Below are 27,864 nucleotides of genomic sequence, written 5' to 3'. Positions count from 1 at the left end.
TTCGGCCATCACCCCGATCTTCCAGCTCCGACCTTCCATCCGTCACGCGTCTTCGCTTCCTTCTTTTCCACCCTTTCTCTCGATCCTCGCCGACTAAATCTTTCTTCACCGTTATTTTTTGATCGTTTGTTCTTGTAAAAAAAAAAAAAAGAATCGAACTTGGTTGGTTGGTTTCTCTCTGGAGAATCCAAGATTACTGATCGGGAATATCCAGTCGGAAATCGAAGCAGCATGGGGATTCTCACGTGAGAGGCGTGTTCCGGGGGTAAGTCGCCATTCCATTCTACGCCGAGAGAAAATTAAACGGAATCTTCCACTTTTTATTCTCGAGGTTCTTTTGGTTTCGTTTTTTTTTTAAAGGAGAAAAATATTTTACTCGTTTATTTATTGATTCGTTTTCGAAATTCGTTTCCGAAGAGAACGAGATTTCCGGGTAGCAGGATATTTTTCACTTGGTTTCTCGTGATTCATCCTGGAAAGAAAAAGAAAAAAACATTCGATTCCTGGTCCATTCTTTGAGTGGAAATTTTGATGATAGACGCGATACAATCGAAGGTTAATTTGTTTTCAACGATTCGGTTCATCTTAAAAAAAAAACAATTTTTCGAGATCGAGAAAATGCATTATTTTCTAGATGTCACGTGTTTGCAGAGTGTCGTCCACTCACAGTGATTTGTTTTGAAAGCAACTTAAGTAAGAAGCTTAAAATCGATGCTTCGATCGAGTAAATTCCGCTTAAAAAGTCGAAGAAACGAAACGGTAAATAAAACGAACGTCCTTTATCGTATCGTACGGAGCACACGAGATGGCAGTCCTTTGTTATTGTCCTCCGTCGTCGTATCCCGAGCGCCATTGTAATGGAGACGTCAAGATCTGAAAACAATGGAATGGGATACGATTTGAAGATTAACTCTACTTAACGGATTGATCGATATAAAACGACGAGGAAATTTATTAGATAAATAAATACAAGCACGAAAGAGAGAAAGGAAGAGAATCTCTACGTTTCAATTTTTAGAAATATTTTTTCAATATATATATTATATATACGTTTGAATAATTTAAAGTAATGAGCTACTATTACTACAAAATTGAATAATCCTCTCTAATTCTCTTTGATGAAATCTTCTCCGTAATAAAATCCTCGACTCGTGACGATAATCGAACAAATTAAACGATGCACAATATGATAATCTCTTCCTTTGTCTCGGCTGAAAGCGATTAAGGTCGCGATTGAGGATATCCTGCGATGAAAATTCGTTGCGAACGATCGAAGAGAGGGGGGGGAGGGAGGAAGAGCAAGAGATTTCCAGTCACATCGAAGGAGGGAAATTTCCTTGCCGAAAAAACAGAAGAACAAACCGTGCAAACTTCTTAAACTCGTTTCCCCTCTCCTCCCTCCCCCTCCGTGCCATTTAACCCCTCGACTCGCGTTTTTCTTCCAACCAATCCCCTCTCCCTTCTCTCCTTCCCTATATACGTGTTTTTCCTCTCCTCTCCTTTTTTTTTTTTTCTTTTTAATCTCTTCAGAGAAATAATTCGCGGTCTACAGAGTCTGTGAAATTCTCCTTTCATCCGTTCCAATTCACCCGACGCACTTTTCTACAAATTTATAACGAGCCGCGCTCGCTATTTATTCTTAGTCTCGACCGTTTCTCTCGTTAATTCTCTATCTCTCTCTCTCTGTCTCTCTCTGTCTTTCCTTCTCATCTCCTTACCTCCCTCCTTTCTCTTTTCGTTACACTTAATTAGTAAGCAATTTCAGTAACGAACCGGCCTTTGTGGGCCCCGGGACAATTACTCGCGTTCCGTTTCACGCGTTTCCGTGTTCCGCGCGTTCGAAAAAGAGGAAAAAAAATAAGTAAATTCCAGTTTACGAACAAGTATCGAGCAACTCGGGAGAAGGAAGAAACAAGTCGAGTCAAGCGACTCGGCTATTATATCTATCGATTCTCGATTTTTTAAGTGTTTCTCGATTTGCACGGAGGAGTAGGGAGGAAGGATGGGGGGGGGGGGAAGGCGGCCATCGTGGAAACACATCGAGATCACCGTTCGTTCTAATTGGTTTCCTTCCTAACGATGAGTGGAAAGGGACATATGACGAGGAAAATTGAAGGAAGGTTTGGTTAATGGTTCTTTTTTTTTTTTTTCTTTAAAAAATGGAATCCACGGATCCATCAAGAGATTTTACACGGGACGTTAAATGATTTGAATCAAATTATTAAACGATATTGTAAATGGATAAAAATAATAAAATTTAGGTTAGATAAAATGGAATGGATGCTCTCCTTTGGCTGGGAAAATTTGAAATGTATATTTTAAAAATTGGTAAAGCAGGGGGAGGGAAAAAAGTATAAAATAATTAAGAAATATTTGTAATTAGAAAAATTTCCATAAATATAAAAGAATAGAAGGATTGAGTGACGAAGAAAATTGTGACGAGAGAGAGGAGACGAATCCTCCTTTTCCTAATCCATGAATTCTTTAAGGTAGAGTTTACATTTACAGCTAAATCAAATCGATTAACGAAATACATGTATTATTGATTAAAATAGAATTTAAAATATTTTAAAAATTCGTGAAGCAAGAGCTTCGAGGGGAAAAAAAATATAAAGTATAATTAAGAAAAATATTCTTGTAATTAGAAAAATTTTCGTCTAATTCTATTTAATCGATAAATAGAAAGTGATAGATGACAAGCAAAAAATTGAAAAAAATTGATTAATTCCCCAACTCCCTCCCTTCTTTCTTCTTAAATGAAATCCATAGATCCACCAAGAGATCGAATTTTATATTAAGCGCGAAAAGATATATGATAAAGAGATATCGAATAAAAATCCAAATTGGACAAAACGTAATGAAGAGAGTTTTTCTTTGCTGGAAAATTTAAAATACATAATTTAAAAATTTCGCGAGCTAGAAGTTTCGAAAGAGAGAGGGGAGGAGAAGGAAAGTATAATTAAGAAAATACGTTTGTAATTAGAAAAATTTCCGTCGGGATTAAAACGAGAAGCGGGGCGCTTTTCACCAGTTGGTTTCCACCTGTGAAAAGCGCGCGCGTTCCTTCTTTCGCGGGGAGAGGCGGCGGGTGACGCGAGCGGTTAACGAATTCGCTGAGAAGCCATCGTGAAACCGTGAAGATGCGTCCTGAACGTCCTCTTAAGTCTCTTATTACGATTTCCGCGAGAAAAGCCTCTGAAAAGCCCTGGATACACGCTTTAGCCTGGGGAACGAGAGCGATGAGACGACGATGAGCTTCTTCTCGAGAAAAAAAAAAAACACGCCTCCTCCCCATGATACTTTCATCCCAACTTTTCTTTGAAAAATTTTTCATTGAAAAAGTACCATCTCGCGTGAGAAACGTTCGATCGTTTCGTTATCGAAGAAACGGAATTGTCCAACGGAAATGTTGAAATGCAATTACAAGGCGCTGCCGCCTTATTTTCATCACTCTCCCACTCTCCCGCTCTTAATTGAAAATGCAAACTAACGATGGACATAAAGATAAATAATCTCGGAATATCTTTCTAAGAGCGAGAATAATTACATTAAAAACTCGTATACTTATTTACATCGATCGAACTTATGATTGGGGGGAAAAAAAAAAGAAAAAGAATAAAATCGATGCGTGCCTGTTCGAAGGGGAATAAAATTCGAGGGGATAAAAATCGAACGATAAAAAAATATAAGCAACGCGAATTCTATCGTAAAGACTGAATAAGACTAAATAAAAATAAAAACAAAAACCTCTTTCGTATTCTTTTACTCTTATTCGTTTTTTTCAGCTCGTGGATCCGCGAGAGAGAAGAAGAGGAAGAAGGAGAGAGCGAGAAAAATCGAGGAGGAAGAAAGGAGAGGGAGAGGGGGGAGGGAGCGACTCACGAACGAATTAATAATGCCGCGCGAGAGGAGCGCGGAGAAGGAACGGCTGAACTTTACGTGAGTAAAGGCGGCGAGCCGGGTCATGACCCGACGACCCATCCACGTCCGATATCTGGGCCACACTTGAATTTTAATCCACGCTGCAATTGCCGCCTCGCTCGATTAGCTCTTTCACTCCGCGTTTCGCCCCGCGTTTAGTTTACCGAGCTTTAACTTTTGCTTCTCGTGCCTCCGCCTTCGCCCGCCTCGCTCCCCCTACCCGCAACGTTGTTGCGACGCGAAGCCTCGACCGAGTCCGAATTTTATCGGGACAGAGAGAAGGACGATCGATACGGAGCGAGCGAGAGAGGAGATCTCTCGGGTCTCGGAACGTTCCAGCGGGACGAGAAATATGAAATATTTTCCCGAGAATAATATATATTTTTTTGACAATTTTCCGCGATCTCCCCCTCCCCTCCCCTTCGTCGATCAATTCTCGCCTCTTCTTTACTCGGAGGGAACTTGAATGGGAGAACAATCGGGGTATTGAGAATGGCGGAAAATTAGTGCGCGAAACCTCGAAACGAGTCAGTCTTTGTTGCGAATGGAGGTTGCGAGGCTCGATTTGCAATTTTACCCGTAATACCCTTGTTGTTCTTCCCAATCTGTATTGTAGTTGTTGGCAAACACGTGATTGGCTGAAAAATTTAAAATAGTCGAAGTTACGAGCAAAGTTACTTTGATAAATTACTTCGATGATTTATTATTTCGTTCGAAATAATAATTGTAATAAATAATTATAATGTCAAATTATAAATGTTATTCGACTAATTATTTGAAGTAATTTTATTCGAAATTTTACTTGAAGTTATTTTCATAATTTACTTCAATGATTTATCATTCGAAATAATAATAATATAATAATAATAATAACAATATCGTTACAATAATAAATAAATGCAAATAATTGTAGCGAAAAATGGTTATACGAAAAGCGAATAAACGTTATTCGATAAGCATATAAATAAATAATTAATTGAAGTAACTTTATTCGAAATTTTATTTCTTCAATCGGGTTAATGGCCGACTAATAAAGTTAGCAAAAGGGATTTAAAGATGGACGTTCAAACGTTTCGATATCTTTTGTAATTAATCTCGCGTAATGACAAGTGTGTGAAGAGATAAAGGAGAAAACGCGTTAACTATTGGAAACGATTCAGTCGCAGGGGATCCCGCAATTATCCCGGAAGAAGAGAGAAGTGAAGGGGTGCAGCGATGGGAGTGTACGTGATAGGTTTGGTCGGTGTGATCGCGTTTTATGTGGCGGTGTTGGGTGTCGGTATTTGGGCGGCCGCAGTGAAGAAGAAAAAATCCCGCCACGGCCATGACGCTTTGATACTGGCCAACCGTGGCTTAGGTCCGATTCTTGGTGTCTTCACTTTGATCGGTAAGTTTTCAAACAAAATTCATTTCTACACTCGCGATATGAAATTCGAGTTGAATTCGAGCGATTGTATATACTCATTCGATTAGTCAGACGAGGATGTTCTTTTGATAATATTGGAAATCAGTAGATTCAGACATTGTTGGATTGTAAAAGCTTGTTATAAATGTTGTAAGTTATAAAATAGTCAAATTAGGAATTCAATTAAAAATTGATCGTTTGCCTTGTATAAATAGAATTATCGAATTCTGTTCCTTCTGAAATTCATCGTTCTATTAATCTGTTGGCTATGGAATAGAATATGATATTAATAATCCTGATGAAGAGTATTAAATTATCAATTCTCAACTCTGTTCTCATTGAATCTATAAGTATCTTAATCATCTACTTCATTGGGATTAGTGGAACGGTATAATCTATTCGGAATTACAATATTATTCAATTTCAATATATATGTATATATACTATATATTTGATTCTCTTGAAAAACAGATAACTATTCTTATATAAAATCTATTCTTATAAAATTTAAATTCTAATTTGAACAGAAGTAGATCAATATTTTTTAAAAAACTATTAAACTCAACAATCAGATTTGTTTTTTAAAACTTAATTTTTAATAAAAGCATATTTAACGTTTTAATTATTAATTATTGAACTTGAATATTCTAATAAAAAATTCTTTAGAATTATATGATTATTTCCACGTGATAATCAACCTCGATGTTTAAAAAAAAAATAAACAAAAAACAAAGAATATAAACAATAAAATTTTGTTCTATATTTTTTTGTTTATCTTCATATACAAAGTAATCAAAACTATCAAAAAAAAAATTCATTTATATTCAATAGAGAATTAATCAATTTCGTTTTCATTCGAAAAATTTTCAAATATGATTTACTTTACCAACGGAACTTCGCAAAGAATATTATTCTTTTTTTTTTCAACTTATTTTTACATGCAAAATCACCATCCGCTGTATCATGATTTTCAGAAACATACCGCGTGCATATCTTCTTTATTCTCTTCCCGATTCTTTGAACGAACATACGCGATGTTTTATCGACTGTAGGCACAGTAGGACACCGGGAAATCCAGGCTTTGTTGTCGCGTCAATCGTGTTTCTCGTTTATCCCTAGTTTCCTCTTTTTATTTCTCCCGTTCGCGCGTCTCCATTCCGCGTTTCCTGTGTTCTTCCCCTCGTCACAACCGTTGAATCCATTCTAGAACCGCATTTCATTTATACACACGCTCTAACCGTACCCTATACCTCTCACCGTGGAAATCATTTTTGCATCCCTCCATTAGCTTAATAACACTAGGACGAGAAAATATGCCGTGGAAAATGCTCCGCTCGACCATAACTGTCCGTATTATGTTCTTTTTCTTTTCCCTCCTCACCCCTCTCTTCGTTCGGTGAAGAGTGAATAGTAAGAGCAACGATGGAGGGGATTTGCATGCGTTCTGCGGTCTTCCCAATTGTTCCAGTGGCGTTCGGTCAACCATAGGAAAATTTAGGTCGGGGGAATTGGTTTTACACCAGAAATAGCTTTAATCTTATGGTCGGATCGACAAAGGATCGAGTTGTTTTGGTAATTGATGAAATGAGATGAGATTTCAATACTTTAGCGAAATTTAAATTTATCTTTTGCTTATGATAATAGATAAAAATAGATTGTTATGAACGATAGATGCATTTATAAATAATTACACGAGATATGATTAATTTGACGTGATAGAGAAAATAGATACAACAAAATATAAATAATTGAACTTTCGATGAATAAACAATTATTTATATACTCGTAGATATAATTAATAGATCATATACTTACTTCTACACCATTTTTTCTCTAATTTCATAAGAAAGAAATAAAAGAAACGTCATTTCCTGACCAGTATATAGTAACATGTTTATTAAGCTTTTACAGATGACCGGTCTCGCTCCCTAACATTTTCCCTCGAAAGAGCGATTTCTCGCTTAATCGAAGCCAACTAATCGAGAAATACAGCACGCGTTCTTTGCTCTTTTTCCACAGCCACGTGGGTCGGTGGCGCCTACATAAACGGGACTGCTGAATTGATGTTTACCAAAGGATTGGCCTGGTGTCAAGTGCCCTTCGGTTACAGCCTCAGTCTACTGTTCGGTATGCTACTGATTTTTCGACATTTTATTTGCCAATATTAAGCGAGGGACCACGTGCATGCAACGAATAAAAATCAATAATCGAAATAAATATTCTATATTCCAAATATGGTATCGAAATATTTCTTAATTGAAATTAAGTTTCTATCTAACACTTGGAAATATATATAAAAATAAATATAAAATTTTTTAATTATTTTCATTGTAAATCAACGTGGTTGTATCGGTCCACGCTGCATAACACACATAACCTTAACTTACCCATGCATTCGATGAAGTATAACGATAGAGGGAGTAGAAGTAGATCGATGAGTATGAGATAATGAAACTGTCAAGGCCGAGGACATCCAAGGCTTTTATATTTATCTTTCCTTCTCTTTCTCTCTTCTCACGCGATTCTGCATGCGAATTATTTGAATTCCGAATTGAAAATTACCTCGGAAGAGAGCTATTGTTGATGGCTTGCTGATTGTCATCCGAGGCGTGCTTTAAGAGGGCGATGTCACGAGGAGTTTGACGAGGAGGAAGAGGGATAAAGATAGAATTGATGATACGTACTTTTGATGATCGTATTTTTTTAAATATTCGTAAACAATTTTCTCATTAAAATTATTGGCAAAATTTAAATATAAAAGGTTCGATATTAAAATTTATATAAATTAAAATTATTTTTCGAAAAAAGCTTCGCAATCGATGTAAATAATAATAAAAATAATTGCAATAATTATTCGATCTTTTTTCCGATATGATTTTAAAAATAATAAAAATTAATAAACAAACGATGAAAGACATTCTATTTCAAAATCGTCAGAAATGTAGATTAAAAATTTCTCATTCGGCGGAGAGTGTCTGGAAAATTCTCTGCTGAAATATTTTCCAGGTGAACGACCCAATCGGTGGTTCGATCGGACGGACACACATAAGCTCGATTTATTTGCACGCCGACGAATGCTCAAACCATTTTATCGCCAATTTTTTTTTTTTTTTTGCGTGTACCCTGTAGTAATGGATATTCCCTTTCGCTAACGATGTTTCCCCCAATCCTCTCCCATTCCTCGACCACAGATCCCGAATTTGATTGAACTCCAATTAATCGAGGCTATACTATTCACAACGTTTGCGTTTCACTTAATCGAAGCCTCTGCTATCTAATTAAAAGCGCGAATCCATCGGCATCCGGTTAACAATTCAACCTCCTCCCTTTTTAAAACTAATTTTAATTCTGTCAACACTTGTGGTAATTTAATATCTCCTTCTATTTTATTAATTTTATTGAATTCGAAAGCTTTCTAGCTCGTTAGAATCCGGTTGAATGCATTTTAAAGGGTTTGTTCGATACATTTCATACAATTACAGATAAAATACAATTCAATGTTCGCCAACGAGGAGAAAATGTTTAAAATTATTCGAAAAAGGAAAAGGAGAAGAAATTAAGTTTTCCTTTCCTTTAAAACGAGGAAACTAATTTTTAATTCTATCACGGTTTGTGGTAATTTAATATCCCCTTATATTTTATTTAATTCGAATTCGCTTTCTAATTCCATTTGAATGGATTTTAGAAAGATTTTAAAGGGTTCTTCGTTCACCGAGAAGAAAATGTAAAATTATTTCTATTAATTGGCGAAAGAGAATCCACCCGGAATAATTTTATTAGATTGATCAGATATCGATCGATCTTCGAATCGACGAAGATGTGCGATTCGAAAAATTGTGGATGGAGTGTAAAAAAAATATTGCAGGTGCGGTGTTATTCGTACGGCCAATGAGGAAAGCGGAACACGTGACCATGCTGGATCCTTTTCAAGAGAGATATGGTGCCGGGGTTGGGGGGCTCTTGTTCCTCCCTGCCCTCTTCAGTGATTTGTTCTGGTGTGGCGGGGTGTTGAGAGCTTTGGGAAGCTCGTTGGCAGTGGTTGCTGGCGTAAATCCGGACATCAGCATAGTCGCCTCTGCCCTCTTGGCAGGCGTGTGAGTAAAAAACCTCTTGGTTTGTCCATTTTGGAATAGGGGAAATTTTGAAGAAAAAAAAAAAAGAGAGAAAAAATTAGAAATTACAAGCGAGAAAAATGATGTATGTCCATGTAATATACTTCGTAATTAAAAAAAAAAAGAAAAGAAAAGAAAAAAAAATAAAGCAACCTTAACCTCAAACCCGTGAATTGCAGATACACAGTGTTCGGTGGACTTTACTCCGTCGCGTGCACCGATGCGTTGCAGCTGGCATGTATCGTGATCGGCTTGGGATTGGCCGCGCCATTTTCCGTTCTCCACCCCGCCGTCAACTTCGAGAAAAATCTAACGCCGCACGAATGGCTTGGGGAGATTAAGAACGAGGATCTTGGCGAGTGGGTGGATTGCATGCTGTTGTTGGTATTTGGCGGTATACCTTGGCAGGTATATTGAATATATTCGTCAAGATAATTCTGATCTATGAATATGACGCGTGAATCTACACGAGCGTGAATCTACTCGAACGCGCGAACTTTCGTTTGGTTTGGTTTGGTTTTTGTTTGATGAAAGATTGTTTCAAGGGAGTGGGCAAAGAATGAGAGAAAAAAAAAAAAGAAAAAAAAAAGAGAAAGAAAAATATCGATTAGTTCGTTCGGTAGTTACGAATCTAGTTACAATATTAAAAGATTTCACAATGATCCAGGGCTACTTTCAAAGGATCCTAAGTATGCGAAGCACATCGATGGCGACCGCTTTGTCAATAACATCGATGTTCGGTTGCATGATCCTCGCGTTTCCATCAGCTCTAATTGGCGTGGTGGCACGTGCCACCGATTGGTCATCCGTGCAGGGATTTAACAAAAGTATAATAGCGCACGAAGCGAATGCAGCATTACCGATCGTTCTCCGATACTTGACACCGCAGTGGGTCTCCTTTGTCGGTAAGTGTAGAACCCTCTGTGACGAAAGCTAAAACAACCGTTTCCCCCTCCCTTTCTCCTTCCCCCTCCCCGATAGTTTTCTCAACCTCCTTTCCTCGAGACGCTCAGGCTCACCTTCGATTCCCTTCAAGCTCCAAATGACAAACAATCAGAAGTGTATCTCGAGTGTGTTTCTTTTTCACGCGTTTTGTCTGAAATCTCGCGAGCGGCAGCGAGCCTGTTTTCTTCGCCTACAACCATCTGACCCTCTTTTCTCACCCTCCGCATAAAGCGCACACTCTCTCTCCGTAAGAAGCAAGGCACACCTCGAACATTAGTCACTTAAGCAACCGCGAAACAGGTCGAGTGTCTGTAAAGAATAAAAATTCAAGTAGTGATACAACACGGGCTTTCGAAGAGTTTGCACATTCTTATCGACTGCTTCGCTTTGTAAAATAAAGTTTAAGCTTAAGTTAAGGAAAGAGAGATAAAAGAGATTTGCATGACTTTAAAAATTTAAAAATCGGGAATCCATCGAAATCTATCGAATGTTAAGTAAATGTATTTCACAAAGCTTGTCAATAGCGCAATTTTCGATATTGATCTATTAGGTCTGGGCGCTATTTCCGCGGCAGTAATGTCTTCGGCGGATTCAAGTATATTGGCCAGCAGTTCCATGTTCTCCAGAAATGTCTACAGACTGACACTAAGGCCGAAGGTTAATCCTAAAAAAATGATCTATTTATTTCTTATATTTAAAATAAGATTTTTAATTTTTACGACAAAATCGAAAATATTCAAAATGTTGTCTGAATGAAGATTCGGAAGAACGAGAACAATGATAAAGCTTTTTCCTTTTTTTCATAACACAGGCATCCGAAAGAGAACTGAATTGGATACTTCGGATATCCGTGCTTGTGATCACAGTCTTGTCGACTGTGATAGCGCTCACGGTGGATAGTGTTTATTATCTATCGTGAGTAGTAATACGCTCAATTTATCGATTTATCGATTAACGTTCAATTAAACATATCAACTAATACATCTGTTTTTTTTTTTTTTAAGATATTTGGCTTCTGATCTTGTTTACGTGGTGCTCTTCCCCCAATTGTTAACTGTGGTCCATTGGCCTTCTTTGGTCGACACGTATGGATGTCTGGCTGGTTATTTCGTGGCTGTTGTTTTACGCCTTTGCGGTAAGAATAATAGAATATTTCCTATATATTAAATCGTACCACATAAAGTTGCCAATTTTAAAACAAATGATAATTAATTATGACAAATGCGAATTGTAAACTTTACTTAACCTATATTTTGCTATTATCATATTTTGATGTCCTTTTATATTTCTTTTGTGTAATAAATTCTTTTTTATATTAGTTTAACTGTTTTTTAAAAAGTGAACGAATTTAGAATATTATTATATACGAGTTTAAGCTGGGTCACAATGCAAACATATCGAAATATTAGGTTAGCTTTCGGAAAAGATTCTATTATTGAGAGAATCATTCGGTGGTAGTGTCAAAAATTCAGACCTGCAAATGAGAATCTTGAAAATGAGCTTCGAGATAGATCGAAATCCATATTAAACAAAGATAAATTGAAAACCAAAACGAAACTAGAACACGTATCTCGGATGACAGTTGTTAGATTTAGACATTTAGGTACAATGGGTAAAGTGAAAAAATTGGAAAAGTGGATACCGTACCAACCGACAGAGGATCGAAAGTTGAAATGTTTGGAAGTATGAAAATTCGAAACATTAGAAATCCATTTTTGAACAGAATTATAACTTCATACACGATCCGGATAATGGTTGGACACTAATGAAAATTTTAAACAAATGCTGAAACTATCATTACGGAAAAAAATTATAGTGATCGTATGATAATCTATAAAGGGAAAAATTTTCTGAAACACCAGGAGACCATAACCTATTCGTCTACATGACACATACAAAATATTCGACATCATAAAGCACCATACTCATCAGATATTTCATTTTAACCGATTATTACTTGTTTCACCATTTACAGTTGTTTTAAAAATATTCAACATTGAAGAAACTCTAATCGCATCATTCGAAGAATTTTTTTGCGTTTAAAACCACAAAGTTTTACAAAAATGAAATACATCAGTTGAAATCTCGTTTAAAAAAGGTTATATTTTGATCGACAAAAATGCATTTTCATGTGGTACGATCTAATATCTATAAATTTTTATTGAATAACGCGATAATTTTTTTAAAAAAAGAAAATTTGCCTTCAAAAATGTTTTGATCTTAATAATGGTTATCTCGAAAATATTCTTTAATATTCTCTAGGCGGAGAAAAAGGATTGGGTGTGCCGGCACTGATCGAGTATCCATTTTACGACGTAGAAACGCAATCGCAAAAATTTCCATTTCGCACTGGGGCCATGCTAGTGGCCCTGTGCACTCAACTCGTGACGAGTTTCTTCACGAGAAATCTTCTAGGGAAAGGTTACTTTCCCCGATGTTGCGACGTTCTTAGCGTCTATTCACCCGGGAAATCGAAGGACCAATCGGGAGTTGTACAGAGCAGCTCTGGCGCAGCCCTCATGGACACTTCTTCCGTCAATGTGAGTCTTTTTCTTTTGAGGAATTCTGTTAAAGTATCCTCTCTCTTTTAAAAGAAAACTAACTATTGGAAAAAAAAGAAATACAAAATTAAAATCTCCCCCAGAAATCTACCTCAGGAATAGATTCTTGCGATGGGATCGGTCCTGGAAGCTACGACGACGACCGCACCACAACTAACTCCGTCGAAGACGTGACCGATCAAAGGGACAACGGGACCATAGCCGGCGATCTATACGAGAAAGAAACCCCGAAAAAGCATATAAACAGCATTGGAACGGCAGCCCAAAAGGCGAACCAAAGCCTGCAACACCTTCAAACACTGAGAAATTCCATTCACGCGAGCTCGATCAGCGGTAGACACACCCCGACCCCGAATCAATATGCCCCTATACAAAGCAACGAGGTTTCGAGAGGTCAGATATTAGGCGTACGAAATCTAAGAGGTTCGATGGGCCAGATGTTGTTGCCAGCCGATCGTCCACCAATCATAGCCCCGTGCAATAACCCGACCATGGTCAATGTTCCAACCAATTCAACGATGGCCACTTCTGTCACGCCGGATGCTCATTACGCTAAAATCGAGGATCCTGTATCCTTGGTGAACGACAAAACGAGGGAAAACGAGAGGCACGGTGTCGTGGATAGGGGGGTCACTGAATTTCAAACTGTCCCGGACAACATGTTAACCACGATTAACGTTAAGAAGAACGTGAAAGGCGTGAAACTGGTTGGTATGGAGGGTGGCACGTTGAGGAGGCCATCGTTGCAGGTGAGCGAATCCAACGTCACTTCCTTATGATTCTTACCTTCTATCTTTTCTATTATTATTTTAAATTCACTCTTTTTTTCTATATATATATATATTTTTTGGTTATATTATAAAATTGGTTTATGTTGATTTTGTATTGTTGTTGGATTAAATTTTTTCTTTTTTTTACCAAAAACAAGTTTTGATTTTCTAGAAATTCCTCTCATCAACTGTCCCTGTTCCCATTCGAAGAAAAATTGGACGTCGAAGAAAAATATTTTTTAAGTTTCGCAAAGCCTCCTTCCGATTTTTTTTCTCTTATGCTTTTATCGCGGTGGTTTTCGTTATTGTGGTACACGCATAGGATAGGTGGATGAGGTTTGATATAAAGCGTCTTTAGGGCACGTTCTCACCGACACCGTCGGTCGAACTTGTCCACATATTGGACAGAAGGCAGAGTAGCGGTTCTTACGGGCCTGGCTCCCTTTCCCCCGTTCCTATGGGAGTGGAGGCGTGCAAAACCCACGGAACGGCGTTGGAGGGACAGGGTGGGAACGAACATTGCAGGATCAAAAGGGGCATCGTCAGGCATCACAGGTATCTATATAATTTATCACGATTATATAATCAGTGTCAATCAGAGAGCTTAAACAGAATTCACCACCGAAATCACGATTCGTTATTCGAACACGCCTCTCCGATTGTACGTTCAAACGTTTGCGCAGCTTCAACGACACGGGAGACCGTGCACTGACCACGCTTGCCAGACAACCGACCTATCCATCCATGCCATTGCGTTCCGAAGATTGCCGCATGACACTGGTTAAGAAGGACAGAAGAACGTCGACGATCGCACGACACGGTTCCATGACGAACGAGAAAGAGCTGAGCGGTTGTATGACTGGGCTCGTAGTATGCAGTCCCACTTACAACATGTACAGCTCGGCTGTGAAGAATTCCAATTACTTTGTGACCGACGACGAGGCGGTCAGCAGGTTTTAGAAAGTCGTAAGCAAAGGAAGGACCAAGGAAGGAGGAGAGGACAATCGAATTATCGCTCCCAAAAATCGAGAAAGATACGCGAAAAGATCGTGTCTTTTTTTATCTATACGATCCTATATATTTTTCTCCAACGGTCGTACAACTTTACCACTGCCCGACTTTTACAATTTTTCTTACTAGGAAGTTTATTATCTAAGCTTTTTTTTTACTAATCTACTTTTTTTAGGATTATTCCCAAGTTTATTCACGAGAAATTTGAATTTTCACGTCGTTCCGTTTGCGGTGTTACGGAGACAAGTCCTTGATCGATGAGAATCTGTGTAAAATTAGTGACGAGAAGAGAGAATTGGGAATAACGAAGATTTGAAGAAGAAATTTTAATTGTTGCGTTATGTCGTAATACGATATCTATAACCGAGCCATTTGTTGAAGATTCGAAGAGATTTGGAAACGCGGTTTAACGACGATCTTTCGTGTATATAACCTCAAATATTGTCGAGGTTATGTAGTTTTAATTACGAAGTATATTATTTGAAAACCCGCAAACGGTCCGTCCATGATTTTTGTTTTCGCTCCTTTCGAAAGAATCGTTCATTTTCGGTCAAATTGACGATGGAATTATATCCTTAAAGCTCATCCTTAGAGATATTAAGGTAACGATAAGATTTTACATAGCGAACGATCAGAAAACGATCGTAGATATTAGATATAAATGAGACAAGTTTCGGTTGGAGCGATTAATATTCCATTCGTGGAGCCGAAAAGTCACTACATTTTATCAGATTTATTGGACGAATCGTGAAAACAGCCGAATTTTTCGATCTCGTATTTACACCGTAAACCATCCCATTGAAAAATTGCGAGCTTTTTCAACTCATCTTTATTCATCTGTTTCAAGGTTGTTCCACTTTCGTCCGATAAATTTTCTTACTCCTTCTCGTATTTTAATGTGGAAATTTCTGAGGAAAAGTCAATCGAAAGATTCATCGCGAATCACTTGTCGCCATTTTTTTTCTCTCTACCAAAAGTAAAGGATTACAATTGAAATTTTGGAAACATCTTGCGCGATTCACGATATTTTTCTCAACTTAGAATCAAGTATTTAAAAAAATGAATTTCACACAAATGTGATCGATAATTTTAATTCCAATAATTAAATATTAACGCGAATTAGCGTTAATTTGGATGATAAGAGAAAGAGAGACAGAAGTTAAAAACGTACATTTTTCCCGGAAAAAAATTCTAGTCATTATCTAGTGATTTTCTAGTCCGTTGAATTCCCTTTCCAGACTGATTCTATCCAGAGGACCGAAATAACCGATAAACGGTTTTTCAGAAAGTAATTAATTTTTCTTTTTGTACAAAAGAAAATCCGAGAGCGAACGAGTGATCATCTCTTTTGCGTGATTGTGTAGATAGAGCGATTGATATTAAATCGAGGATCTTCGACCAGTTCGTATGTATGAAAGCGGGGGGAAAAGAGAAGAGAAAAGAAAAAAGAAAAAAAAAAGAGAAATCTTTGAAAAACACGATTATGCATTTAGATAATTATGTACGAGATACGTAGTTTTAGTCGAGTTTTAGCTGTGACACAGTGAGAGAATTGGTGCAACGCCGCTAATGTCCATTTCTAATGTCCAGAAAAAGTAAAGGAGCGAGAAGTGAGGGATAGTCGAAGAGAAATAGAAGCAGCAGCGTGAGCTTCGCTACTCGAAGCCATTCTTCAATTTCGTTTCCAGCACGAAGAAAAATTTCATAATTGAACAGAACTAGAAATGCATTTATTTCTTTTTATTTCTTTTTTTTTTTTTTTTTTTTTTTTATAAATATCTTTTATTTGAATCTCTATAATTTCTAAACTATAAAGATTTTTTGTAAATTTATATACTCTCGGATTGTATGCTTTTCATTCTTGAATTTAAATTTAATTCGTTAAAAATTCATTGTTACGTTCTCGGGAAAAGAAAAGCAGAAGGGGCAAGCGTTATTTTCCTTCGAGCCGGAAACGGGTTAGGTAGAGGGAGGGGAAAGAAGATGTGAAGGGTTTCCGTCGCTCAACCTACTTTTTCGTACTTTTCGTGAGGGAAGGTTAAGCTGCTGGATATAGAACGTCCAATGTATTACGTGCGTAAATTTATGATATTCCGATTGACGAAGAATAACGATATTTTTCCACCGATTATACGTCTAGTCTTGTAGGATTAAATCGTAAACTGTAGCTGTACGATGTACATACACACATACACGCGCATGCGCGCGCACACACTATACATGACATACACATCACATACGGAGGTTTCTCTCACGTGTCAACCGATGTAACGATAGCGAGAAAACTTACTCTTATATACGAAACCTCCGTTGGCTCAATACCATATGTGGCAAAAAAGAAAAAGGAAAAAAAAAGCGATTTTTCGTAGAGTAAACCCATTCGATCCTTCGCACGGAATCGTGTGATATCATGGTATTTTTTTTAAAAAGAAAAAAAAAAAGAAAAACAATTGTAGAGAGAAATCAGTTTAATTATGCGATTTTATGGGATAAAAGGATTTTCTAATTAGATTTTTTTCAAACTTTGGTATTTTGATATATATATACATAATATGTACGATTGAAGGAAATGATCATTTAATTAATTTGATTGAAAACAACTCGGTTTTCTTTCATTCGAGTTTCTTTCATTATATAGATTCTAATGCGGAGAATGTAATGGATAGAAGTAGTTATAGCATCTATTTAATAATACACAAATGATAAATGAAATGAAGAAGTTCGAAACATTTTTTTTAAATTTAAAATTTAAATTCAAAATTAAAATTCGAAAGTAATTTCAAAATATAAAAAATTTATTAAATTTTCTAGATTTCTAGAAATTTAGATTCAGAATTCTTAATTTGAGATTCAAAATTAATTACATGATATATTTCTTCGATTTTAATATTATATTTAATTCATACATCAATTTGCAACTCTTAATTAGAATCTTAATCAATTGTTCTTTTAATAGTTTTATTTTTTTTTTATTTTTAAAAAATTTTTAAAAGTTCAATATAAAGTGATAATTTCAATTTCTTTCATCTGTTCATTATATCTTATCATGAATTATTATTATTTTATTTGCTAGAATGTCGATTTTTGAATTTTCCGTATTTTTGTAAAAACAATGATTAAAATCTTATAAACGTCGGGAGATGAACGTCGAAAACCTATATCAGTATTATTAAAATATACAGAAAAGGATTCGAAACTTAATAATCGATTCCTGGGGGACAAGCCTCGTGAAGGACCCCTATGGTCTTTCGTAGTGATACTTAATCATTAAGATAGACTTATTTATAATATAATATACTATTCGCACTATGTATTTGCGATTTTTTCATACGTGTTTAAAAATTATTACTATTTATATTATAATTTTACTTTCTTTTTTGAATTTCATCTTTTTTGATTTTAAATTCTAATTATAAATAACAAGAAAGAATTAATATTAAAATTAGTTTAAATAAAATTTTTTAATTTTTTTTTTTAGTGCATAATAAAAAGAACCTTATTTAAAATCAAATTTAAAACTTAATTTTAAAAATTAATTATCATTTAACCTGATTTTTTTTTTTATTCTTTTATAAAGATTTTCAAATACATAGTTACGATATAGTGGGTAGCCTTCCGCCTTTTATGTTCAAGATTCAAGTATAAGTCTCCATTAACATTTAGCTTTATATCATGTATCGTCACGTAAAATGCACTGTAAAATGAATATGAAAAACATTTTGTTCTTTCGAATTGCCGACACAATAAACAAATTGTGTTGAAACGTGAATCACGTGCCAAATTCTAGGATAAATGAAAGTGTACTGCATATGTACGCTTATAATACCGATACACAAGTAAATTATATAGGCTTGCCTTTTAAGGATCGTTTATCATCGTAATCGATTATCTCGATTCAACCCTTATTGGGCATAATTAAACAATCTTTTAACTTAAATTAAACTCGATTCTTCATCCCCAATTGAAAAAAAAAAAAAGAAATAAATTCTAATGATGAAATAAATTTATAATTTTTTTTCTTTTGAATATTTTAATTTATTCAAGATATCGATTTTTTTCAAATATTATAAAGAATATGTTTCATCACATTTCGCTCAAATAGGATTGTATAACTTGTGTAATAATCAACGCTTTGAGCTCCTTTTCAGTATTTAAAAATATTTTTAATAACAAATTTATTTAATAATAAATTTTTAATAATTAATTTATTATTAAATAAATATTATTATTTTTGTTGTTAAATTTTCATTTTCATGATTATTTATAATTTTTTTATTTAATATTAAAAACTAAGATTAATATATATTACAGATTAATAAATATAATTAAAAGCTCGAAACGTTATGTTTAATACAAGTTACGAGCAAAGCGTAGGATTTGAATATTTTAATTAATTTATAAAAAGAAAAAATCGCGTAATGAAAAGTTCCATTTTTTTTTTATTATTTAACTTTAAGTTACGTGATTTTTGCTTATCTTTGTAGAAATCCTCCGAATTGCTAATAACTTTAAAAAGGTACATAAAATGAGATTTCAATTAACTTTTACAATTAGTAATTCACATAAAAATCATTCTTTACAATAGTTAAGAGCAAGCATAAGAAAATGCGAAATTATTTCTTTCTGGTTGCTCGTAACTATTGTCTTATTTGTACTTGTACTTCAATATAGTAAGCATTGAATAAGTTGTCAAATCTAATTATTGGGCGTAAATATTTCTTTAATGTACTATGACTTGATATGTTTATTTTCAGTCTTTATTCTTTTTCGCTTATTTTTCTACAAAAGAAAATAAATATTTATAAATTTGATCGATATATATTGATATTTTGTTCATTAATATTTAATTTGAATCTCGATTTTCAAGTACTTATCCAATGTTTACCGTAATTACACAAATTGAAATACAATTATTGGAAAAATTATAATCGGTTGACGAATAATGTTTCAATGACTTAATAATGACAAATGATAGTATTATATAAGTATATTAATTAACTTTAATCATCAATTCAAATCGATTCATTTCTGAATGATTATAATCATTTTAAATGTCAGAATATGTTTCCAATGATTGTATCTCAATTTGTTTATGACTTTGTCGATTATAAAGGTCGAAACGTTATTGTAAAAAAAAAATATAAAGCTCAAAGTGCCGAATAAAGGGAAATATATGTATATTATTTTAATATTTATTCATATTTAAAAATCATCTATTTAATTTCTTTTCTTCATAATATTTATTCGTTGGTATTGATATTAATAATTAAAATTATAATAGAAGTACTTTACAGATGTAAAAATATTTTATATTTCATATAATACTATTACTCATTTAATTATAATAAAATATTATTTATTTGAATCTATTAGAAGACAAATAGTTTATATGTAAGTATGTAAGTAAATTTTATATAATAATAGTTGATTGATCCCGTAATTATCTTACGATTTCTCATTAAAATAATGAAATTTGAACTAAATTATTTGATACAAAAATTAAATTAATTAAAAATTTATTTTACTGTATATTAATATGCTATTTGTATCATATTATTTAAATATGAAATATATTTAAATCTAATTTTATATATATATATTTTATTTAAATATGATATGATTATAAAATACTAAAAATTAAACCTTATTAAAATAAATGTAATTAACAATGAAGATATTTAGGTTATTATGAAAATATTATTAATAAAATATTAAAATATATTTTCTTATAAATAAATTAAAAATCAAAAATATAATATTAAATTATTACTTAATTCACTCAGTGCATAATTATTGCAGTTTGATATGGTAATTTTTACAAAAAATTATATATCATGCAATTATATATTATATCCTTAATATGTATAATTTTGACATATTTATACAATATTTATTTATAAATATCAAACTATAAATGTATCTCTTAATATTTTATATATTATATATTTTATATATATTTATTATTTTAAATTAGTAACAATTTGAACTTAATATATTTTATGTTTAATTTTATGAAGATCAAAATCGTTAAAATTATATAAACGCAAATTGCAAATATTACATACAAAATTATGAAAAATGTTTATATGCAACTGCAATAAATCTTCAGAAATAAATTTTTTCGTACAATAAGAACATACATATCGAATTTCATAAGTTGTAATATTTGGTTTAGTTACTTCATACTGATTGCTCGTCATTTGGTAAACATCAGAAAAATTTATTAAATTCTGTAAGTAAAGAATTAAAAAATAAAAATACATGTAATAATAATGATTTAATTAATTCCTTAAGTTGAAAGTAGATCTATTCGTCGCTTATAATAGATTAAGTAATGTCAATTTTGATTTAGAAAATTAAAATTACAAATGAGTTTTGTAATTAAAATTCATTGTTGAATTGTCTTATCCATATTAATAAAATTATTACATATTATTTTCAAAGCGACGAAATCCACAAAAATAATCCAATTCAAAGAATTAATTATTCATGTATAATTGGAATACCTGTGATTGCTGCATATATTGAGCATCTATAATTGTTGTTGGTTCATTGTAAACTTGTGATTGATATATTTGTTGCTGTGTTGGTTGTTGCACAAATTCTATTGGTGGTATATTCTGTATAGCAGGAGCAACTTGATTCATCACTATTGACATTCCACCAGCGTTATGATTTAAATTTTTATAATAAAGAGAAGAAACATTTTCTGTTGTTGGTTGATTAGTTATTATTTGCTGATTTTGCTTAAACATTGGAGTACTTTTATCTGAATTATTTATAGTAATATAAGGATATTGATAACATGTAGGCAAAGAAGTATATTTAATTCCTGATTGATTTATATTTGATTTTTGAAATTGTTCATAACTTGAATTTTGGTTCTGCATAATTGTCTTTGTTTGTAAATTATTAACTTCTTTGAGTTTTTCATGCTGCTCACTATGTTGCAAATATTGTTTTTTACAGCTAATATAATTACCTGGTAAGTTATGTTTTAACAAGTTTGATAAATTATTTGTAGAAAAATCGCAATAATGACATTTATATTTTTTTTTTGAATTAATTGTATTATTGAAAGAAGACATTTGATCATTTTTATTGATGGAAGAAGACATTTGATCATTTTTATTGATAGAAGAAGACATTGTATGTGCTGTATTTACATTTTGTTGTATATTAATAGTTTTTGCAATTTTATTAAATCCATCATTATTCTTCAAAATAGAATGTGGTATAGTAGTTCGAGCAATATTGCAAGCTGGTAAATTTTTATGGTATGTTGATATTACTTCTTGTGGAGAAGATGAATATTTATTTTGATTTATATTTGTTTGCAAATGCTGTTGTTGTTGACTATTTATTACTGTATTATATGGTTGAAAAATTTGAATTTCAGAGACATTTAATTGTGAATTTGAATTAGATAAAGACGATGGTAATATATTTGAATTTTTTTGAGATTGCATTGTTTTTTCGTATAATGATTTCTCAAATTTGTTCGAAGTATCTATAAATTGTTTTGAAGATAATTCTTTTTCTGTAGTTTTATGTTGTTTATCATTTTCATTAAAAATGTTATGACTTTTAAAATGATTGATTGAATCACCAACATTTTCAATAGCATGATCATCAAGTTTGTTTAATTTTACAGGATCTCTAAGTTCCGCAAGAGTTTTCACTCTTAAGAATCCTTTTCTTGGTGGAATTTCTTCTTCCTCTGATTTTAATAGTGTCTTCAAAACTGATTCTAATTCTTTTGTAGTTGGAACATCTTGAGATTCATTATTTTGAAGAATTGGTTGTATATTCTTTACGATTAATTGATCATCTATTGTTTTAATTTTTGGATCAAATTGATTATTATTATTATTATTAATCTTTTTTGAAGATATATGTGAATCTTGCAAAACATTTGTACATTTAACATTTGAATTAAACATTTGTGAATTTAAAATATTTTGAGAAGATTCTAAATTTGTAAAATGTGAAGATGTTTGAACATTTAAATTTGTTACTGATGATTTAGTTACATTATTTTTTAACATTATATTAGTTTGATTAATACAAGATGTTTCTATAGTATTAGAAGTAATTTCTTTTTCCTTACTTTTTTCATTTAATGATTCTGATTGGTTTATCAAATCTATTACTAACTCAGAATCATCTTCATTTCCTTCTAATATCTTGATTAATTTCTCAGTATCATTGTCTACACCAGATTTTGTTGAACAAATCTTATTTATTTTTTTTATTGTTTGAGTTTTCACTTGTGATGTTTTCTCTAACTGTTTCTCAACAGTTGATATTTCTGTAAGATTGGAAGCATGATTTTTCTTTGATAACAATGCAGAGTCATTATGATTTGCAACTTCATCAATTTTAAAATATATCTGTTTATGAATATTAATATGTTCTTGCATATTTTGAGAAGACTCAAAACCAATATTACAAAAATCACAAATAAATTTTGCTTTTTCATAATTCACTATACAGGACAACAGATCATAACTCTCTTTATGTTCTTTAGCATGTTTTATAAAAGAATTTAAACTATTATGATATTTAGTATTGCAATGTATACATGTAAAATTTACATGAATTATATTATGCTTCAACCAATGATCCTCAAAATCATAAAAATTTTCAGTTATTACCATACAAATACTGCAAATAAATATTAATTTTGCAGTTGCAAGTGATATACAAAGAAATTGAGGATCACTAAAATTATGTTTATTTTTTATGTGCTCATAAAATTCACTTTTTTTTAAAGTGTTATCACATAAATTACAAATTATTTTTATTGTCAAATGTGTCTGAACAATGTTATTAGAGTTTTCTACAGTTATATTTTTAAATAAATTAGATTTATTACACTTTTGAATATGTTCTTTTAAATCATCTTCATTAATAAAAGGTAATTTGCAATTGTTGCAAACATATTCTGCAACTTGAATATAATCTTCTGTAGATATATTTAAATTCATTGAAGAATTTTTTTTTAGTTTTGAATTTATTATAGAATTCTTTGGAAATGATTGTTCATTAGCCATCCATAAAGAATCTCTTGCATGCTTTGACCAATGAATATAAAAAAGAGTTCCTATTCCACAAAATATAACTTTACAAATGTTACATCGAAAATCCATTATAGAGTTTTCTTTAAGACGGGCATGTATCTCTAAATGATGACGTACATCTTGAACTGAATTAAATATCATACCGCAAGTAACACAAAATAAATTTGGAGAACGACCATTGTTTAAGCAATTCTGATTACAGTCTGCATATTCAGGAAGACGATAATGAGTCTCAAAACATTTTATACTTCTATATAACACTTTACAAATGTGACAAAGAAGAACTATTTCAATTTGCAAGCAGTTTTCATTGATTCCTGATTTATTATGACATTTACATATTGTAAATGATTTTTTGTTATATTCTATTTTATTTATTTTCTCTTTATCTAATTTCATTGGTAATTCTATATTTTGTATATCGTTCTCAGTGAATTCTATATCTTTAATTTTAGAATTTTCTCTAATTAATTCATCTGATTTATGATTATCTGATTCTTGTACACATAACAATTCTTCTTTACTGCTAATTTTTTCATTTATTTGAATTGTGTTAGATATTATATTTTTACTGTCAATAAGTTTTTTAGTTTTGCTTTGTTTAAATTTTTTATCTTTCGTTTTTTCACTCTCATTTAATTTTTGTTTTGCAACTTTATAAGCTTGTTGCAATTCATTTTCTGTATGTAAATAAATATGAGCTGCCAAATCAGTTTTTGTTAGAAAATCTTGTAAACAAATACTACATTCATTTGAATTATTAATACATTCAATCCTTTTCTTTTTTTTCTCTTTATTTATTAAATTTTTTGTTATATCTTCTTTCTTTAATTGTTTATTATTATCGTTAGTAACAAATTTTGATACATATTCCGTATTTTTTTGTTCAGATATTCTTGGTGATTCTAACATTTCTACTTCTGAAATACAAGTTACAATTTCTTGAGATTTTTCAGATGATTCATTAATATTTTTCAACATACTTGGTAAAGTATTACTTTGCTTTTGTGTATGAATAATTAAATGTGACTGTAAATCAGAATATTCTTTAAAATTAAGATCACAAACAATACATTTATAAGTAGAAGTTTTAATTTCTTTCTTATCTTTAATTTTTTTATCTTTCATTGGAGATATCATGGAAGAATAATAAGTTAAAACACTTTTTGTAGTATCTTTAAGATGTGTATTAATTTTCATGTTTTCTGAAATTGATTTTTGCTTACATAGAGAAGTTTTTACTATTTCTTCCTTTAAGCATAACATTTCATTAGTGGATTTTGTTACAGAATTTAACATATTTATTGACTTTTTAATATTAACAGTATTTTCAAATACATTTGATAAGTTAGAAGTTTCATTAATAGACTCATCTGAAGAAGATAATATAGGTTTAGTAATAGAAAGTAAATCTGATATTTGTTCTGAATTATTAATTCCATTTTGCTTGAATCTTTCTTCAGATTTTTTTTCAAATATTTTTAAATTATGATAAGTTTTTTGAATTTCTAAATTTTTCTCTTTTATCAATTTCTCAATTTCTTTAGCTGAATATTTATTATTAAAGTTTTTCAAAGCATCAAATTTTATTAAAAAGATTCTTAATTCTTTAAAAAGTTTGTATTTTTGTATAGAATGTCTACTAGAATTAAATGATTCTTGTACTGGTTTCTGAATATCTTTATCTTTTAAAATTGATTTTTCAATCGCCATAAAATCATGATTTTTTTTATTTACAGAAGTATCATTTTCTATAATAGTTACAAGATTTAATTCTGAAGACATCAAATTTGAATTATTTTCTTGTATGTTTTGATCAAGATCATTGTTTTCATCATTAGGATTACATATTGTAGATAATTTATTTAATTTAGTTAATTCCTGCTGTGATGTATTTATATTTTCCTTTATATTTAAATTTTTTTTATCTGATAGATCAAATAATTCATTAGTATCATCTAATTGCAATATTAGATTTTCATCTATATATTTTTTTTTAACATCTTCATGTGCTATATTAATTTCTAATGTTTCCTCTGGTAAATTTTTTTTTAATCTTTTTATTTTATTTATACTAATTTTATGTATATTGTTATTTTCATTGTTATTATCATTATCATAATCATCATTCATGTCATTTTTATGTTTCTTTTTGAAATTCTCCTTTTTAGTAATTTTTATAATTTCAGAATCAGAAGATTTATTATCATTATTTTCATTATACTCGTTTAATGGAATTTTATTTATATGAGGATTAATTATTGTATTTTCAGTTTCTTGATTTTTAACATATTCATTTTTATTACTACTTATAGATAATAATTCTGCTGATTCTGCAACAAATGTATTTAATTCAGTTTGAGTTTTTTTCATGCATTCTGTTCTTACATTTACTGTACATTCTTTAGTTGAAATTCTTTTTGTAAATGTTTGTGCTAATTTATTGATTACTTCATCTATTTTGTGTAATTTTATGCATGGTTGCTTAATGTTTTTTGATAAATTCTTTATAAGCAATGTTTTATCTTTATTTTTTGTTTCTTTAGAAAATAACACATTTTGAGATTTAATTTTAGTTTTTGAATTACATAAATGATGTAAATGATTATATTTGGAATTTATTCTTTTAACATTTTTAGTTTTTCGTTTTCTATTTTTTGATATATCTTTTATTTGACTTATAAATGAATCTTTTTCACAGCATTTTTTTATCTCTGATTTATTTATTGGTAATTTTATGATATTTACATAAACTGGCTTACACAATTTATATAAAACTTGTAATTTATTTTCTTTCTTTGATAATTGTTCCATAGCATCATTTTTAAATCTTTTTCTTAACGTATAAGAACTACTTTTCATGTTTTTTTTTTATATTTCGTACTTATATACTGAGATAATAATGGCGTTTACTTTTTTTAAATAACTATTAGATGAATGTTAATTTTCATTAAAAATTCCTATTGTCAAACACAATGAAATTAACGTAGAACTTAGCTATATTATTTAAAAAATAAATTATTATACAAATTAAAAATTATAAACATATCTATATCTTCGAACATGAATCAATCATATTCAAGTGAGCAACATGCTATATATATAAAAATCAACTATTAAAATTTTAAATCTGATACATAGAATGATATAGTAACTATATATAAAATATGTTGCAACATATATTAAAAAAAATAAAATAAAAATTTATATATATATATAAGTTTATATAAATTTAAAGATACATAATGATATTTGAATAAATTTTTAGTAAAATTTTCAAATTAAGTAGCATATAGTTTATATTTTATATTTCTTATAAAATATTGGTTACAAATATATTATATTTATATGGCTAAAAGTATCACAAAATGGAGTACGAGAAATTTTTTATCATGCTATCTTGTTTATAAATTATATATATTTATTTCAATGAATTTATTGAAATTAACCAATCGAATTCGTATTCTTCACACAAAATTTTTTTTACATGAAATCTAATTCACAAACTTTTCATTAATTCAATTTCCAACGAATATTTTTGTAATTATTTCATTATATAGATTTGTATCTATTTAACATCTATTTAAACATTTGCATCAAATAAATACTTATATATTTAAATTTACATATGTAAATTTACATTTTATTAAATTGTATCTGATTGGATACTTTCACTTGTAAGAAAAGAAATATCTAATTGGAAGATAGTATTGAGTATATAATAATCTATCCACTAATAATAAATAAATTTGTAATATTCTATCTATATTCTATATATAATAAGTATATATTTATGTATATATACTTGCTGCATCAATGCTATTGTATTTTGACTATATTTTTTGTTACATCATATGTTTACATTATATATATATAATTTTGTGTGTGTATGTGTGTGTTTGCGCGCGCGCGCGCGTGCGTGCGCATGCAATTTCAAGAGGGATATCTACATAGACTTTCCTCTGTGTACTGAACACTGGCACTGGCAGCGAAAATACAGTTTCTGTATTAAAAACAATGTTGAGAATATTCAATAATTTGTCGGTGATCGAACTG

General features: G+C 31.4%; 2 protein-coding genes and 1 long non-coding RNA gene across 6 annotated transcripts; 1 reads left to right on the top strand and 2 right to left on the bottom strand.

Moving 5' to 3' along the window:
* The first annotated feature begins 121 nt into the window (after positions 1-121).
* LOC108003330 (high-affinity choline transporter 1) lies at positions 122-19,903 on the top strand. Of its 4 annotated transcripts, XM_062075373.1 has the most exons (14): positions 122-265; positions 3,786-3,939; positions 5,082-5,308; positions 7,346-7,453; positions 9,192-9,420; positions 9,618-9,846; positions 10,106-10,343; positions 10,934-11,040; positions 11,195-11,298; positions 11,388-11,518; positions 12,646-12,923; positions 13,028-13,693; positions 14,073-14,269; positions 14,398-19,903. In XM_062075373.1, the coding sequence occupies exons 3-14, from the start codon at positions 5,137-5,139 to the stop codon at positions 14,672-14,674; spliced, it is 2,736 nt and encodes a 911-aa protein (XP_061931357.1). In that variant the 5' UTR covers positions 122-265; positions 3,786-3,939; positions 5,082-5,136; the 3' UTR covers positions 14,675-19,903. The 4 variants fall into 4 exon arrangements, with proteins under 4 accessions (XP_061931357.1, XP_061931358.1, XP_061931359.1 ...); XM_062075374.1 differs by lacking the exon at positions 3,786-3,939; XM_062075375.1 differs by lacking the exons at positions 14,073-14,269; positions 14,398-19,903 and adding an exon at positions 13,887-14,066.
* Positions 130-6,665, bottom strand: LOC133666132 (uncharacterized). Its single transcript, XR_009829826.1, has 2 exons — positions 6,309-6,665; positions 130-873 (listed from the first exon to the last, which is right to left on the bottom strand). It is a non-coding gene; the product is annotated as an uncharacterized LOC133666132 (long non-coding RNA).
* Positions 18,733-27,096, bottom strand: LOC108003345 (putative histone-lysine N-methyltransferase 1). The gene is made up of 2 exons (XM_017065539.3): positions 21,232-27,096; positions 18,733-20,955 (listed from the first exon to the last, which is right to left on the bottom strand). The coding sequence occupies exons 1-2, from the start codon at positions 26,668-26,670 to the stop codon at positions 20,713-20,715; spliced, it is 5,682 nt and encodes a 1,893-aa protein (XP_016921028.2). The 5' UTR covers positions 26,671-27,096; the 3' UTR covers positions 18,733-20,712.
* Between the last annotated feature and the right edge of the window lie 768 nt (positions 27,097-27,864).

The sequence above is a fragment of the Apis cerana genome, linkage group LG5 (assembly GCF_029169275.1).
Source record: "Apis cerana isolate GH-2021 linkage group LG5, AcerK_1.0, whole genome shotgun sequence".
NCBI classification, from domain to species: Eukaryota; Metazoa; Arthropoda; class Insecta; order Hymenoptera; family Apidae; genus Apis; species Apis cerana.
Note: the sequence above shows the minus strand (reverse complement) of the source record. Positions and strands in the feature narration are given on the sequence as shown.

Bases quoted from the DNA above. Each gene is read 5' to 3' on its own strand.
- LOC108003330 (XM_062075374.1), top strand. From the start codon at position 5,137: ATGGGAGTGTACGTGATAGGTTTGGTCGGTGTGATCGCGTTTTATGTG. The intron at 9,421-9,617 runs GTGAGTAAAAAA...CGTGAATTGCAG, and splicing joins TCTGCCCTCTTGGCAGGCGT to ATACACAGTGTTCGGTGGAC. The intron at 11,041-11,194 runs GTTAATCCTAAA...TTCATAACACAG, and splicing joins GACTGACACTAAGGCCGAAG to GCATCCGAAAGAGAACTGAA.
- LOC108003345 (XM_017065539.3), bottom strand. From the start codon at position 26,670: ATGAAAAGTAGTTCTTATACGTTAAGAAAAAGATTTAAAAATGATGCT. The intron at 20,956-21,231 runs GTATTCCAATTA...CTTTACTTACAG, and splicing joins AATATATGCAGCAATCACAG to AATTTAATAAATTTTTCTGA.